Raw genomic sequence first — 13,333 nt, 5'->3', positions numbered from 1 at the left:
AGGAGTAAGGAGATAAATTTTTGAAAAAAAATGTAATTGAGGGCCACATGAAACTGGTACTAACAGGTTAACATCTGGGGCATAGCGGTTAGCATGACGCTGTTACAGCTTGGGGCATCGGAATTTGGAGTTCAATTCCAATGTTTTCTGTAAGGAGTTTGTACATTACCCAATTTCCCCTCGGGATCAATAACGTATGTCTGTCTGTCTGTCATTCTCCGGGTGCTCCGGTTTCCTCCACGTTCCAAAGATGTACTGGTTAGTAGGTTAATTGGTCATTGTAAATTGATTATCTAGGGTTAAATCAGGTGTTACTGGGCAGCATAGATTGAAAGGGCAGAAGAGCCTGTTCCATGTCAATCTCTAAATAAATAAACAAACACCTGGGTAGATCAGGCACAATTGGTATGAATGGTGGGGTAGGCTTGGGGCCAGGTAACCGACTCCTGCTCCTAATTCCTTGTGGAGCATTTGTTCTGTTCTTAAAAGAGGGGAGGGAATGCATTTTATGGTGGTAGCAACAAGTTGAATATGGTGTAAGTTAGAAAGCTCTGCTGAAATTCAGGGCAGATGGAGCAGAAGGCAGGGGCAGGAGGAACTCTCGCTCTAGATGGAAATGTGGCAGGGTAAAAGATCAGGAAGTGGAAGAGATTTGGGTGAGAGTTCTGTAAACTGGATGACATTGGTGAAAATGAGCTGGATGGGATGAGGAAATCAGAAACTTTCAAAGCAGCAGAGATGTGAAAATTATCTCAGAATTAATTGGGAAGAGTCTAGAGAAATAGACAGGAAATGGAGCCAAGACAGGATCAGAAATTCTGTGTGCTAAGACCAAGCAATGGAAATGGATCTTAGTGGAGGAGATAGAACTGGTCAGTGTGTAGTTGGAGATTATGAAGATGTCAACAGTGAAGGAAAGACCTCCTCAGTCAGAGAGCATCTAGGAGATGCTAACCTGATGTTTGCAGGCAGGACCACTGTCTAAAAGGAAATGCATGATCGTATACAGTCCCTAATGTCAATCTACTTTCCCTGAAAGGTCTATGAGTTTGATGTTGTGGTGTTCGCCAAGCTCGGCAATTAGCTTGCAGATGTTTCATCACCAGTTGAGGTGGCATCCTCAGTGCGCAGTTCTTGGTGTTTCTCTCTGGGAATGTTTTGCATTTATATAGGCCCCCATTCACTTGCCTCAGTCCTGATTGACTACCACTTCATTTGACCTTTGAATTCCATTTGGAAAAAGAAATGTGAGCCAGAATAAACAGTTGACATTTCGGCTGAGTCCTGCTGAAGGGTCTCAGCTTGAAACATCGACTTTTTATCCCTCTCTATAGATGCTGCCTGACCTGCTGAGTTCCTCCACTACTTTGTGTGTGTTTCTCAAGAGTTCGAATGAAGGGTTCAGCCCAAAATGTCAACTGTTTATTCTTTTCCATTGATGAAGCCTGGCCCACTGAACTCCTCCAGAATTTGTGTGTATTATTTCAGTCTGAAGACGTTTTCTATACAGCCTGGAAAATTTCCTTCCTTTATACAAACAACATTCTGTCATGTGACAGTCCTTCTTGTCACTGACAAGTTACTACAACTCCCTGACACTGTAACAGGAAAGAAGCTCTCGTTATGCTGTTTAACACACAACTCACTCCGATCCAATGGCATGAACATTGATTTCTCCTTCTGGTAATTTTTAAATAGAAACATTTAAAAATTTGTTTGCCCTCCTCCTTCCCCCTTCTTCTATTTGCCACGCTTGCCTCTTTCCTTTTCCGCACACCTGCCTATCACCTCCCCCTGGTGCCTCTCCTTCTTCCCTTTCTCCCATAGTCCACTCTCAATCAGACTCCTTCTCCTCCAGCCCTTTACCGTTTCCACCCACCTAGCTTCACCTATCACCTTCTAGCTTGTCCTCCTTCCCCCTCCACCCATACAATCCCTGGTTAGCAATGCCACTCCCCCTCCTCTTTTACTTCCCTTCCTGATCCCTTTGGAAACACCTGAACCCCAGAACATCCCACAGCCATTCATGCCCTTGCAACAGCTAAACCTCTGTAATTATCAGTGTTAAACTAATTTGGTTCTTGCTGGCCTGACTCTGAAAACCTTTGTTATAATTTTCCCATAGCAGTTCTGAACAGCACTACTTTGATTCTGTTATCTCTGATTTTTCGGCATCATGCGTCCACTTCTTGATGACTGGCCAAAGGCGACAATTGGCACCACCTCACCACATTCCTCTGAAGTGGTTCTTTTGTATCTTTGCTGAATCATGTCATTACATCCAGTTCAAGTCAGACACTGGCTCAGAACAGCCCAGTTCACAGATGCCGACTGGTCATCTTTAAGCTGATGTTGATCTTCAGCTTTATCAATTAGCATCCTACGAGTAACTTATTTGGAAATGATCTCTGATTAGAAGATTAGGACCTTCATTATGCCCCCTTCAACCCAGTAAAAGTTCATTCAGAAAGCTTCTTCCACCAGCTGGCGACAACTAAGACTTTTGTTTTGTCTACTCATACACTGTCCTTGACTTTTTCCAGTTTGCGATTCTGCAGACTTTTTACTTCTCCAGGCCAACACACAGGCTGTTTCATCCATCTATCCAATAGTTCATTCGAACAGTCACACAGACTTCTTGGTTGGTTTGAACAATGAATGTCGCATAGCAACCTTGGAAAGTTTACCTTAGAATCTATCTCATTCTGTTGTCCCCTTATTATTTACCTGCTCTGCACTTTTTCTGTAGCTGTTACACTTTATTCTGCCTTCTGTTATTGCTTGACCTTGTTCTACCTCAATGCACTGTGTAATGATTTGATGTGTATGAATAGTATGCAAGACAAGCTTTTCATTCTACCTCAGTACATGTGATGATAATAAACCAATTCCAACTTAGAGTAGATGTAAATGTCATAATATTGCTCCTAAAGCTGTGATTTCTAAGGAAGAAAACAAGAAAACACTTTCAGGTATAAAGCCATAGAGGAAAGCCAAAGGTAGCCACATCAGAGAACCTAATTTTCCAGAACTTCAATTTTTGCAAACTCCTGATTGGCTCCATGACACCTTGATTTGATGTTCCATTTTCCCCCTATTTTCCATTGGTTATGGGCCCATGAGCTGCTCCTAATTGGCTACCAGGGAATGTCAATCATCATGGTGAGGTCAACCCTCACTATCTTGCAGGCTGATCCAGCAGTATAAGTACAAGGAACTGAGGAAGGAAGGTTTCTTTAGGAGCTTCCCCAGGTGATAGAAAGTTGTAATTGTCCACCGAACAGGATGGCTTCCCAAGTTTGTCAGAACTTCCACCAGGAATGTGAAGATGCAATCAACAGGCAGATTAACATGGAGCTCTATTCCTCCTATGTTTATCTCTCCATGGTGAGTCTTTCATTTACTTGTGTGAGGTTGTAATTCAATAAAGAATTATATTCCTTATTGCTAGAAGTCTTGAATTAATGGTTTAGATCTTCCACTAGTTATTGAAGGGCTTGGAAGTTCCAACTTATGACTACATGTGTTTGTATATGAGGTCCTCTGTATTTAGTTAGATCAGTTGATGAGCCCTATTACAGCTTGTAACGAGCATGTAGTACTGGTGTACAGGTTCTCTTGGAAATCCTGGTGGTCCTTGCAACATGATTAAGGAATATTAGTTCTGATGAAGGGTCTCGGCCCAAAATGTCAACTCTTTATTCCTCTCCATAGATGCTATCTGATTGGCTGAGTTAATACCAGCATCTTGTGTTGCTCTGGAGTTCCAGCATCTGCAGAATTTCTTGTGTTCAAGAAATACCTTCCTTAGTTTCAACCGCTGTACATGTTTACATGGAGACTGTGAACAATGCCTCTCAACAAACCCTGACTCTTTTTGAGTTCATGATTATCAAATAGTCCCTTGACAGAAAACCAACACTGGCATGGGTGCCTGATAGCAAGTGGATCATTATTTTAAACCTGAAACAAACAACAAACAGTAAGGAAAGATAGCATCTCTATTTCTTGTGATTTGCTATTTGGCATAATGTGACCACCAGCAGCATTCAGTCACTAAAGAGCTACAGTCTATAGTGACATCTGGGCTATTTGATACAGTTCGAATTGATACTCAAACTGGCTACAGTTTATTAAAGAAAGATTAGGATTACTTTATTGTGATAAGCCTAAGTGAAGCCCTTCTAATCTTTCCACAGTCCTTTTACTTTGACCGGGATGACATTAGCCTACATCACTTCTCCAAGTTCTTCAGGAAGCAGTCCTATGAGGAACAGCAGCATGCCGAGAAATGGATGGAATTCCAGAATCTGCGAGGAGGCCGGATCGTGCTGGAGGACATCAAGGTTTGGCTTGACAAATGCAGAGCAGTCTGAATGTTTCAAATAATTGTCAGCAATTAATCATTCTAATTTCCATCTCCCCATTCCCCACTCTTTTAATACCTCTCACCTGCCTATTACTTTCCCTCGGGCCCCTCCTCCTTCCCTTTCTCCTCTGGTCCACTCTCCACTCCAATCAGAATCTTTTTTCTCCAGCCCTTGACCTTGCCCACCCACCTGGCTTCATTTATCACCTTCCAGCCAGCCTCCTTCCCCTCCACCTTTTTATTCTGGCATTTTCCCCCTTCCTTCACAGTCCTGATGAAGGGTCTCGGACAGAAACATCTATTAATTTCCACAGATGCTGCCTGACAGCATTTTGTGTGCATTGCTTTTGATTCTACTTGATGCCTTGGTTTTGGCTGATACAGTATCTCTAATATTCTGCACTGGTAGTGTTTGTGACTGTTCAACATGTAAGTAAACTACTCCAAGCAAATTGCGTAACTTTCTCTTTTCAGAAGCCAGAGCAGGATGACTGGACCAATGCTCTGGAAGCGATGCAGAGAGCCCTGCAGATGGAGAAGGACGTGAACCTGAGTCTCCTGGATCTGCACAAGCTTTCCACTCAGCATGGTGACCCTCATGTAAGTTGCTATCCATCTACAGAGTTTGGCTACTATGATCAGGGTATTGCTTTGCTTGGTCTTCAGCTCAGGGCTTTGGCTTCTGTCACATCTCAATCCAAGAGATAAGTTTCTTTTTGAGAGAGCTGGGAGCATGCTCCCAGGGGTGGTGGTAAAGGCAGACACATTCGAAACATTCAAGAAATTCTTAGATAGGTTCATGGATGATGGGGAACTCTAAGAAAGGGTTAGATTAATATGAGAGTAGGTTGAAAGGCTGGCATAATATCATGGGCTGAAGGCCTGTACTGTAATGTTTATGTTCTACTGATTTGGTGAGGCTGACAAGGTATTAAAACATGTCCTAGTAAAACTCCTGATGGTATAAGTGGAAATACCCATCAACGTCATCTGCACCATTTCGTGACGGTCACATTCAAACATAGGTTGAGTTGCTTTGTATCTGGTCCAAGATATGACTACATTCTCTCTCCATTCCCAGCTATGTGATTTCCTGGAGAGGAACTATCTGGATGAGCAAGTGAAGATGATCAAGAAGCTTGGAGATTACGTCACCAACCTGAGGAGACTGGGCGCCCCCGAGAATGGCCTGGGAGTGTACCTGTTTGACAGACTGTCCCTGGAGGAGAAGGATTAGAAGGACTTCATGTCATTACCTGTTAAAATTGTAAAATCAAACTCTTTATTTGTGTGAATCTTAACTTGACTAACTCAAAGGTATTGGAATGGTATATCAACTGAAATAAATGTCAAAATACTTACTCTGCCTCAGTAACTGATTGTTTTCAAATTCAGTTCTGTTTTTCTGGGCTGAATAACAACTGCATCAAAAATGTACTTTTACATTTTAAAACTAGGATAAATGCATTAATTTGTCAGTATATTGACAATGACAATAAATTTAATATTAGCTAGGTTGTATGCACAATAGTGCTATCCTGCTAGTGATTTTTAAAAGGGATGATTTCCCTACAGATTTTAGTACCTTGGATGAGGTAATTTCAGAATCAGAATCAGATTTAATTTCACCGGCATAATTCATGAAATTTGTTAATATTGTGCCAGCAGTCCATTGCAATACATGATGAATATAGAAAAATATATTAAGTATTATATATGAATTATATTAAGTATTTACATGTATATTATATAGTTAAATTAAGGTAGATAGTGGAAAAACAGAAACTAAAAAACAGTAGGGAGCTAGTGTTCATGGGTTCAATGTCCATTTAGAAATCGGATGGCAGAAGGAAGAAGCTGTTCCTGAATTGTTGAGTGTGTGCCTTCAGGCTTCTGTACCTCCTTCCTATGCATTTAGGTTTTTTGAAAATAACATGACATGAGGCATTTTAAGTTTAATAAAACTGTAACAATACATTTATTAAACTCCAAAACCTGAACACAAAGTGGGCTTAAAGTCCTTTACGTAAATATCTCATCACATCAGACCGGCCTTTTAAAGTGAATCCCAACCCAGTATCAGTAGTTGTGAATTCTGTATGTTTCCAACAATTACATTACGCTACAATAGTAAGAATGAGAAGAGGGCATTTCCTAGGTGGTGGGGGTCCTTGATGATGGAAGCTGCAGTTCTGAGGCATTCTTCCTTGAAGATGTCTTGGATACTAAGGAGGCTAGTACCCATGATGGAGCTAACTAATTTTAGAACTCTCGGCAGCTTACTTCGATCCCGTGCAGTAGAGCTACACCCACCTTCCTCCATACTCTGTTCAGATTTGCATTTAAATATGCATTAATTTTATTTGCTGCACTAGTCTACTTGCAGCTGCAGGCTTTAACTTCGTGCTTAAAGCAGACAAGGTCATCCTGATATCCGTTATCCAGTTGTAGCGAGTACACTTGTCAAGAAATGGTGCAGCATATATTGTTTGAATCCAGTTCCTGAGGTGCAAAGGAAACATCTAATTTAAAAAAGTAAGTTAGGATATCACTGCCACTGGAATGTATATAAGTGTGTATCTGACTTTCTGAAAAGCATTATACTTTTTGATATTATTTGTTTTTCAAGGAGGAATTTAATGGGTATACTTTCTGTCTCTTTGCTCCACACTCCAACTAAGTAGATGGCAGTAAAGCTCCTTATTTTGGTCACCTAACCACCATTAAACTTTACAAGAAGAAAATCGTATCCACCATCAGTCCTCCATGCTCTTAAAGGCAATCAAGAAGATTTGAGCTTTGCTTAATCATCTATCACCTTACCTGCTTCAGGAAGAAAGATTCAGTTCAGTACCTGTGGAAAGGGTTGAAAATGAGTTAATTCAAAGTTCTAAGTAAAATTTATTATCAGAGAACATACAGTACTTGTCAACACACACAACCCTGAGATTCTTCTTTCTGCAGGCATACTCTGCAAATCTATAGAATCTAGAAATCTATAAAATTTATAGAATAGTAACTTTAAACAGGATCAATGAAAGAGCAAGAGCATAGAAGATAACAAACTGTGCAAGGGCAAATATAAATAAATAACAAGAACATTAAATAACAAAATAAAGAGTCCTTGAAGCGAGATCATTGGTTGTGGTAACATCTCAATAGATCAATGTAATTACTGTATCCTCTTTTATTCAAGAGCCTGATGGTTGAGGGGTAGTAACTGTTCCTGAACCTGATGGTGCAAGTTCTGAGGCTCTTGTACCTTCTACCTGATGACAGCAGCAAGAAAAGAGCATGGCTTGGGTGGTGAGGATTTTTGATGATAGATACTGCTTTCCTACAACAGCGTTTCACGTAAATGTGCTCAATGGTTGGGAGGGCTTTACTGGTAACATACTGGGCTAAATCTTCTACTTTTTGTAGGAATTTCCGTTCAAAGGCATTGCTGTTTTCATTCTAGGCCATGATGCAGCTGGTTAAATTCATTGACCATTATAGAGCTTCCACCCGAGAAATGCCCCAATAAATATAGTAAGTTAGTTGGGAATATGAAGTATTCAATTCCTATGACAATGCACTCATGCTACAATAGCATGCATTCTGAAATACAGAAAAATAGATCCACCTAGCCTCTTTGCACCTGGTCCCCAAATTCCACCCTTCAAAGAAATAAAGCATTATCCCCAGAATCCTTTCCATTCCTGGTTTAACAACAATAAGCCTTTTAAATGAGAAAATAACCAAAAGCAAATTTTAAAGAAAAGTAAATAGTTGACGTTTTAGGCTGAGACCCTTCATCAGGAAGGGGAGAAATCAGAGTAGGAGGGTGGGGGTGGCCTCCAGTCCTGATTAAAGGTCTTGGCCCAACTCATCAACTGTTTACTCGTTTCCATAGATGCAGCCTAGCTTGCTGAGTTCCTCCAGCATTTTGTGTGTGAAGCTTTGGACTTCTAGCACCTGCAGATTTTTTTTGTGTTTGAAATACAAAATATCTCATTTTTAAAATGAGATACAGACTTAACGTCCAACCTTTTGGTAAGACTGGTGCCCCATCTGGGAAATACGCTGGTAACTGTTTTCAAACAAAAAAAAATGAAAGTCTCAGCTACAAAGGATGCTCTTTGCTTACCTGAGTTTTGCCCTACTATCAGCCTTGTTACAACTAGGAAAGATACCTGGTTCAGAGATCTTGTTTAAATAAAACGGTTAATTAGAAGTGTCCTTAGATCTGCAAACGGCAAGTCTCATTGGACAGTTCTGCTGTCCAACTCAGCGTTCATTGAGGAATGCTGAACAGGGAGTAACTACTTCTGATTTTCTGCTCTTTGGATCTCCTTTGGCCTTTACTGCTATAAATAGCTAAGTCCAGTTGCTCATCACTCACAGTTTAGTTACAAACACTTCTCCCAATAAGACCTAACCTGGTTATGGTCAGTGCCCTCCAGTCCAATTGAATAGAGTCAAAGAATCTTGTACAACAAAGAGTAACTCAGCTTCTCAATCTACTTTTGGTGTGGCATGGAGGCATAGCAGTTAATGTAACACTGTCGGTAAGGAGTTAGTACATTCTCCCCATGATGCTGTGAGTTTCCTCCAGGTGGTCTGGGTTCCTCCCACATTTCAAAGATGCACGGATTTGTAGGTTAATTGGTCGCATGGGTGTAATTGGGCAGCTCACTCTAGTTGGGCAGGAGTGGTTGTATCTCTAAATAAAATAAATCAATAAATCATAGTGCCCTGTGAAAAGGATTCAAAGTACATGTATTATCAAATTACGTATAAATTATACGACCTTGAGATCCATCTGCTTACAGGCAGCCACAAAGCAAGAAACCCAAAAGAGCCAAATTAAGCAAATGACCAACCCCCAATACGCAGAGGGATAGAGAGAAAAAAACACAAATCATGCAAACAATAAAAGAAAGCAATAGCATTCTGAAGCAAATTGAGTTCATAGATCCCAGAGCCCACAGCCTCAGTCTCAGTTCATCACAAAATGAGGCAAATCATTGTAAAGCTCACAGACACAAAGCACAGAGCAGCCGGTGCAATCTCATGGTCTCAGCGCACCGAACTTTCTCTGTACCAGTAACAGTATAGTCTGCATTCTTTTATTTTCCATTTGACGACAAGGTGAATGATGAAATAATGACAAATTTATGAATCTGAATAAAGCATGAATCTGGCACAATTTAATAAGACTATAAGATGTAGGAGCAGAATTATGCCATTTGGCCCATCGAGTCTGCTCTGTCATTACATCATGGCTGATGTATTATCCCTCTCGACTCCATTCTCCAGCTTTCTCCCCATAACCTTTCACCCCCTTACCAAACCAAGAACCTTCTAACCTCTGCTTTAAATATACCCAATGACAAAGCCTCCACAGCTATCTCTGGCAATTAATCTCACAGATGCAGCACCCTCCAGCTAAATTAAGTCCCTCTTCATCTCTGGTCTAAAGGGATGTCCTTGTATTCTGAGCCTATGCCCTCTAGACTTCCCCCACTGTATGAATCATCCTCTCCAAGCCGACGTTCGCGTATAATCCCGATGGTTTATAGTGGGGGTGCCTAGGTCCAGAGTGCACAGAATAGAAGGACGTCCTTTCAGAAACAGATGATGTACACAGATCAGTATGGAAAAGGCAGTTAGTAAATACGTCCAGGGAAAATCAATTTCATAAAAAGCACATCATGGCATAAATGGAAAATTGCTGCAAGGAGTAAGCCAAAGAATAAGGCAAAATGGTCTCCCTCTGTTCTGTGTGAATTTATATTGGGTCACATGGTTTGTGAACATCTGAGGTCCACTGTTTCACTGAAATCCTAGTTGAACAGTATATACTCACAATTCTGGATGATATAATGGGAAACAGCATCTTCCCTCAGGCTGTGAGACAACTGAATTCCCTGCCAGCACACAGGTCTTGTCATGTATGAAACACTAGAAGCATTATACTGTTTACCTTTTGACCTGTGTTGTAAATCCACCTCATTATTTGTTAATTTATTTGTGATAATATTACCTTTGTGTTGTCATAAAGTTAGAGTCAAAGAAAACTACAGCAAAGAAACAGGCCCTTTGGCCCATCTAATTTATGCCAAGTCCCATCGACCTGCACCCAGACTATAGCCTTCCCCATACCCCTCCCATTCACATACCTATCCAAACTTCTCTTAAAGGCTGGAGTCAAAATTGCACCCATCACTTGCTCTGGCAGCTCGTTCCACACTCTCACCACCTTGTGAAGAAGTTTCCCCTCATGTTCCCCTTAAACATTTCATTTTTCACCCTTAACCCATGACCTCTAGTTGTAGTTCCACCCATTCTCAGTGGAAAAAGCCTGCTTGCACTTACCCCTCATAATTTTGTATACCTCTATCAAATCTCCTCTCCATCTTTTACGTTGGAGGGAATCAAGTTTTAAACTATTCAGTCTTTCCTTGTAACTCAGATCCTCCAGATTCAGCAACATCCTTGTAAATTTTCTCTGTACTCTTTCAATCTTATTTACATCTTTCCTGTAGGTAGGTGGCCAAAACCGTACACAATACTCCAAATTTGGCCTCACCAACATCTTATACAATTTCAACATCCCAATTGCTGTACTCAGTACTTTGATCCATGAAGACCAATATGCCTAAAGTTTTCCTTATGACCCTATCTATCTGTGACACCAGTTTCAATGAATTATGGACCTTTGTTCTACCATAATGCTTGGCACCCTACCACTCTCTGTGTAACACCTACCCTGGTTGGTCCTCCCAAAGTCCCTCACACTCATCTGCACTAAATTCCATCTGCCATTTTCAACCCATTTTTCCAGCTGGTCCAGATCCTGCTGCAAGCTTTGATAGTCTTCCTCATTGGTATCATCCACAAACTTGCTGATCCAGTTAACCACATTATCATCCAGATCATTGATATAGATGACAAACAGCAGACCCAGCATCAATTCCTGCAGCACTCTACCAGTCACAAGCTTCCAATCAGAGAGATGACCATCTACTACCACTCTCTGGATTCTCCTGCAAGGCCAATATCTAATCCAAATTACCATCAGATTTTGAACCTTCTTGAGCAATCTCCAACGTTGGACCTCGTCAAATGCCTTACTGAAATCCATGTAGACCACATCCACTGCCTTACCTTCATCAACTCAACTCGTGTGTCAGTTCTTTATTTATTATTTATTCATTTATTTATTGAGATACAGTGCAGAATAGCCCCCCCCCCCCACCAGCACTTCAAGCCATGCCGCCTAGCAATCTCCTGATTTAATCCGAGCCTAATCATGAGGCAATTTACAATGACCAATCAACCTGCTAATTGGTACATCTTTGGACTTTGAGAAGAAACACACATAGTCACGGGGAGACAAATCGCTTTCAGGCAGCGGTGGGAAATGAACCTCGGGTCGCCCGTTCTGTAATGCATTGTGCTGTACTGTGTTGTGTAGCTTGGTCTGGAGGAATGTTGTGTCGTTTGGCGGTATACACGTGTACGGTTGAATGGCAATAAACAAATTTGTACTTGAAGTCAGACTGAATGTCAGTAGACAGTATTCACTGGAATAAGTTCTGATGGAGTGTCACTTCTCACTGTGTATGGCAGTGTTGCTGCCCCCTGCAGCCAATGCTCAGTCACAAACCCTCCCTCCAGGATAGAACGGGAACTGCTTACACCAGCCACAGTCAAGTGTTCCCTTTTCACTTTGCCGTGACTGGTTTGAACATTCATTAATTTGGCTGAAATTTGGCTAAGAGACCATTGTCATATCTAGGTGAGGAATAAAAATGTAATGCACTCTTGCTCTGAATATCAGTTTTTATGCCCCGGAGTGGATTTCCAACTCAGAAGCACTGTGTGTTATAGAAAGGCATGTGTTAAATAGATGAGTTGCTGTGCTGCACTGCACCTCTAAATAAAATAAAAGATGAGAATTTGCCGGGTACTAACCAATTGAATAACCAACATCAGACTTTCATACATGAAATCAAAACATGAGACAATGGCATTAAATTTATATATGTTGCAGAACTGGCCCTTCTGGCCCAATGAGTGGTGCCACCCAGCATCACACCTATTTAACCTTACCTCAATCATAGGACAATTGACAATAATCAATTAACCTACTGACCAGTACGTCTTTGGACTGTGGGAGGAAACCCTCATGCTCCCACGAAAAACGTATAAACTTCTTACAGAAGACACCGGAATTGAACTCCAAACTCCAACGCCAAAGCTGTGATAGTTAGCTGCACTAACCACTACACTACTTGCTTATTCAATTCTTTACAAAATAGTTCCTTTTAGATAAAGAAGTGATGCATGCTGTTATGTTAATTAAAATGTGAAAAGCATTTCCTCACCTTTCTCTTTGCACCCAGAACCAACATCCCACCATTCAGCATCATGATTGAAAATAGTCTTAAGGGGAAAATATCGTATTCCACACTACCAGGTAAAGTACTCAGAATCTAGCTTTCCAACAAAGAGGTCCTTCACTCTTTCAGATCCCAATAGAAACATGCTCAATCTGCCCAATATCTATGAGACTACTGGTTCTCTCCAGCTATCAGTCTGGTAACAAGCTTTCAAGCAAATGATTATTCCTATTATGTGGAATTTTCAGTAGCAAAGTGCGTCACTCACACCTTGAGCTTTTCCAAATAATTTGCATAACTGCTTCCTGCAGGGGGTGATACTCAGTTTGAAAAATTTGGGGAAAAAACTTTATGGTACTCAGAGGCACACATCTTCATGCAAGGTTTTGCTCTCCAAGAGGACTTCCATTTTAAATAGAACCTCTCAATTTAAATGCACAAAATCTAAACTAGAAGATGATTTTTTTTCCACCTTGTGAAGCTCTTGGAGTCTCATACTCAAACTAACTATTTATTAACTCTTCTAAATACCTGCTCAACGTCCTTTCCAGGTACCAAACGGACAGCAGGAATA

At 41.0% G+C, this 13,333-nt stretch overlaps 2 protein-coding genes across 8 annotated transcripts in view; one reads left to right on the top strand and one right to left on the bottom strand.

Moving 5' to 3' along the window:
• The window catches only part of LOC132382923 (ferritin heavy chain B-like), a 182,692-nt gene extending 177,014 nt beyond the window's left edge, over window positions 1-5,678 (top strand). For 3 of the 5 annotated variants that reach the window (XM_059953494.1, XM_059953493.1, XM_059953492.1), the window contains 3 exons: window positions 4,200-4,346; window positions 4,844-4,969; window positions 5,451-5,678. In XM_059953494.1, the coding sequence (XP_059809477.1) occupies window positions 4,296-4,346; window positions 4,844-4,969; window positions 5,451-5,606 (333 nt within the window). In that variant the 5' untranslated portion in view covers window positions 4,200-4,295 and the 3' untranslated portion in view covers window positions 5,607-5,678. Of the gene's footprint in view, window positions 1-2,962; window positions 3,388-4,199; window positions 4,347-4,843; window positions 4,970-5,450 lie in introns of those variants that run through there. The other 2 variants (XM_059953490.1, XM_059953491.1) reach the window with 2 other exon arrangements.
• The window catches only part of LOC132382921 (uncharacterized), a 98,679-nt gene that overhangs the window by 58,161 nt on the left and 27,185 nt on the right, over window positions 1-13,333 (bottom strand). Inside the window, exons 1-3 of one of the 3 annotated variants that reach the window (XR_009508499.1) lie at window positions 12,745-12,910; window positions 7,193-7,223; window positions 6,370-6,871 (exon numbers count right to left, since the gene is read on the bottom strand). The gene's annotated coding sequence lies outside the window, so the exon portion shown is untranslated. Of the gene's footprint in view, window positions 1-6,369; window positions 6,872-7,192; window positions 7,224-12,744; window positions 12,911-13,333 lie in introns of those variants that run through there. The other 2 variants (XR_009508502.1, XR_009508501.1) reach the window with 2 other exon arrangements.

The sequence above is a fragment of the Hypanus sabinus genome, chromosome 29 (genome assembly GCF_030144855.1).
Source record: "Hypanus sabinus isolate sHypSab1 chromosome 29, sHypSab1.hap1, whole genome shotgun sequence".
NCBI lineage: Eukaryota > Metazoa > Chordata > Chondrichthyes > Myliobatiformes > Dasyatidae > Hypanus > Hypanus sabinus.
Note: the sequence above shows the minus strand (reverse complement) of the source record. Positions and strands in the feature narration are given on the sequence as shown.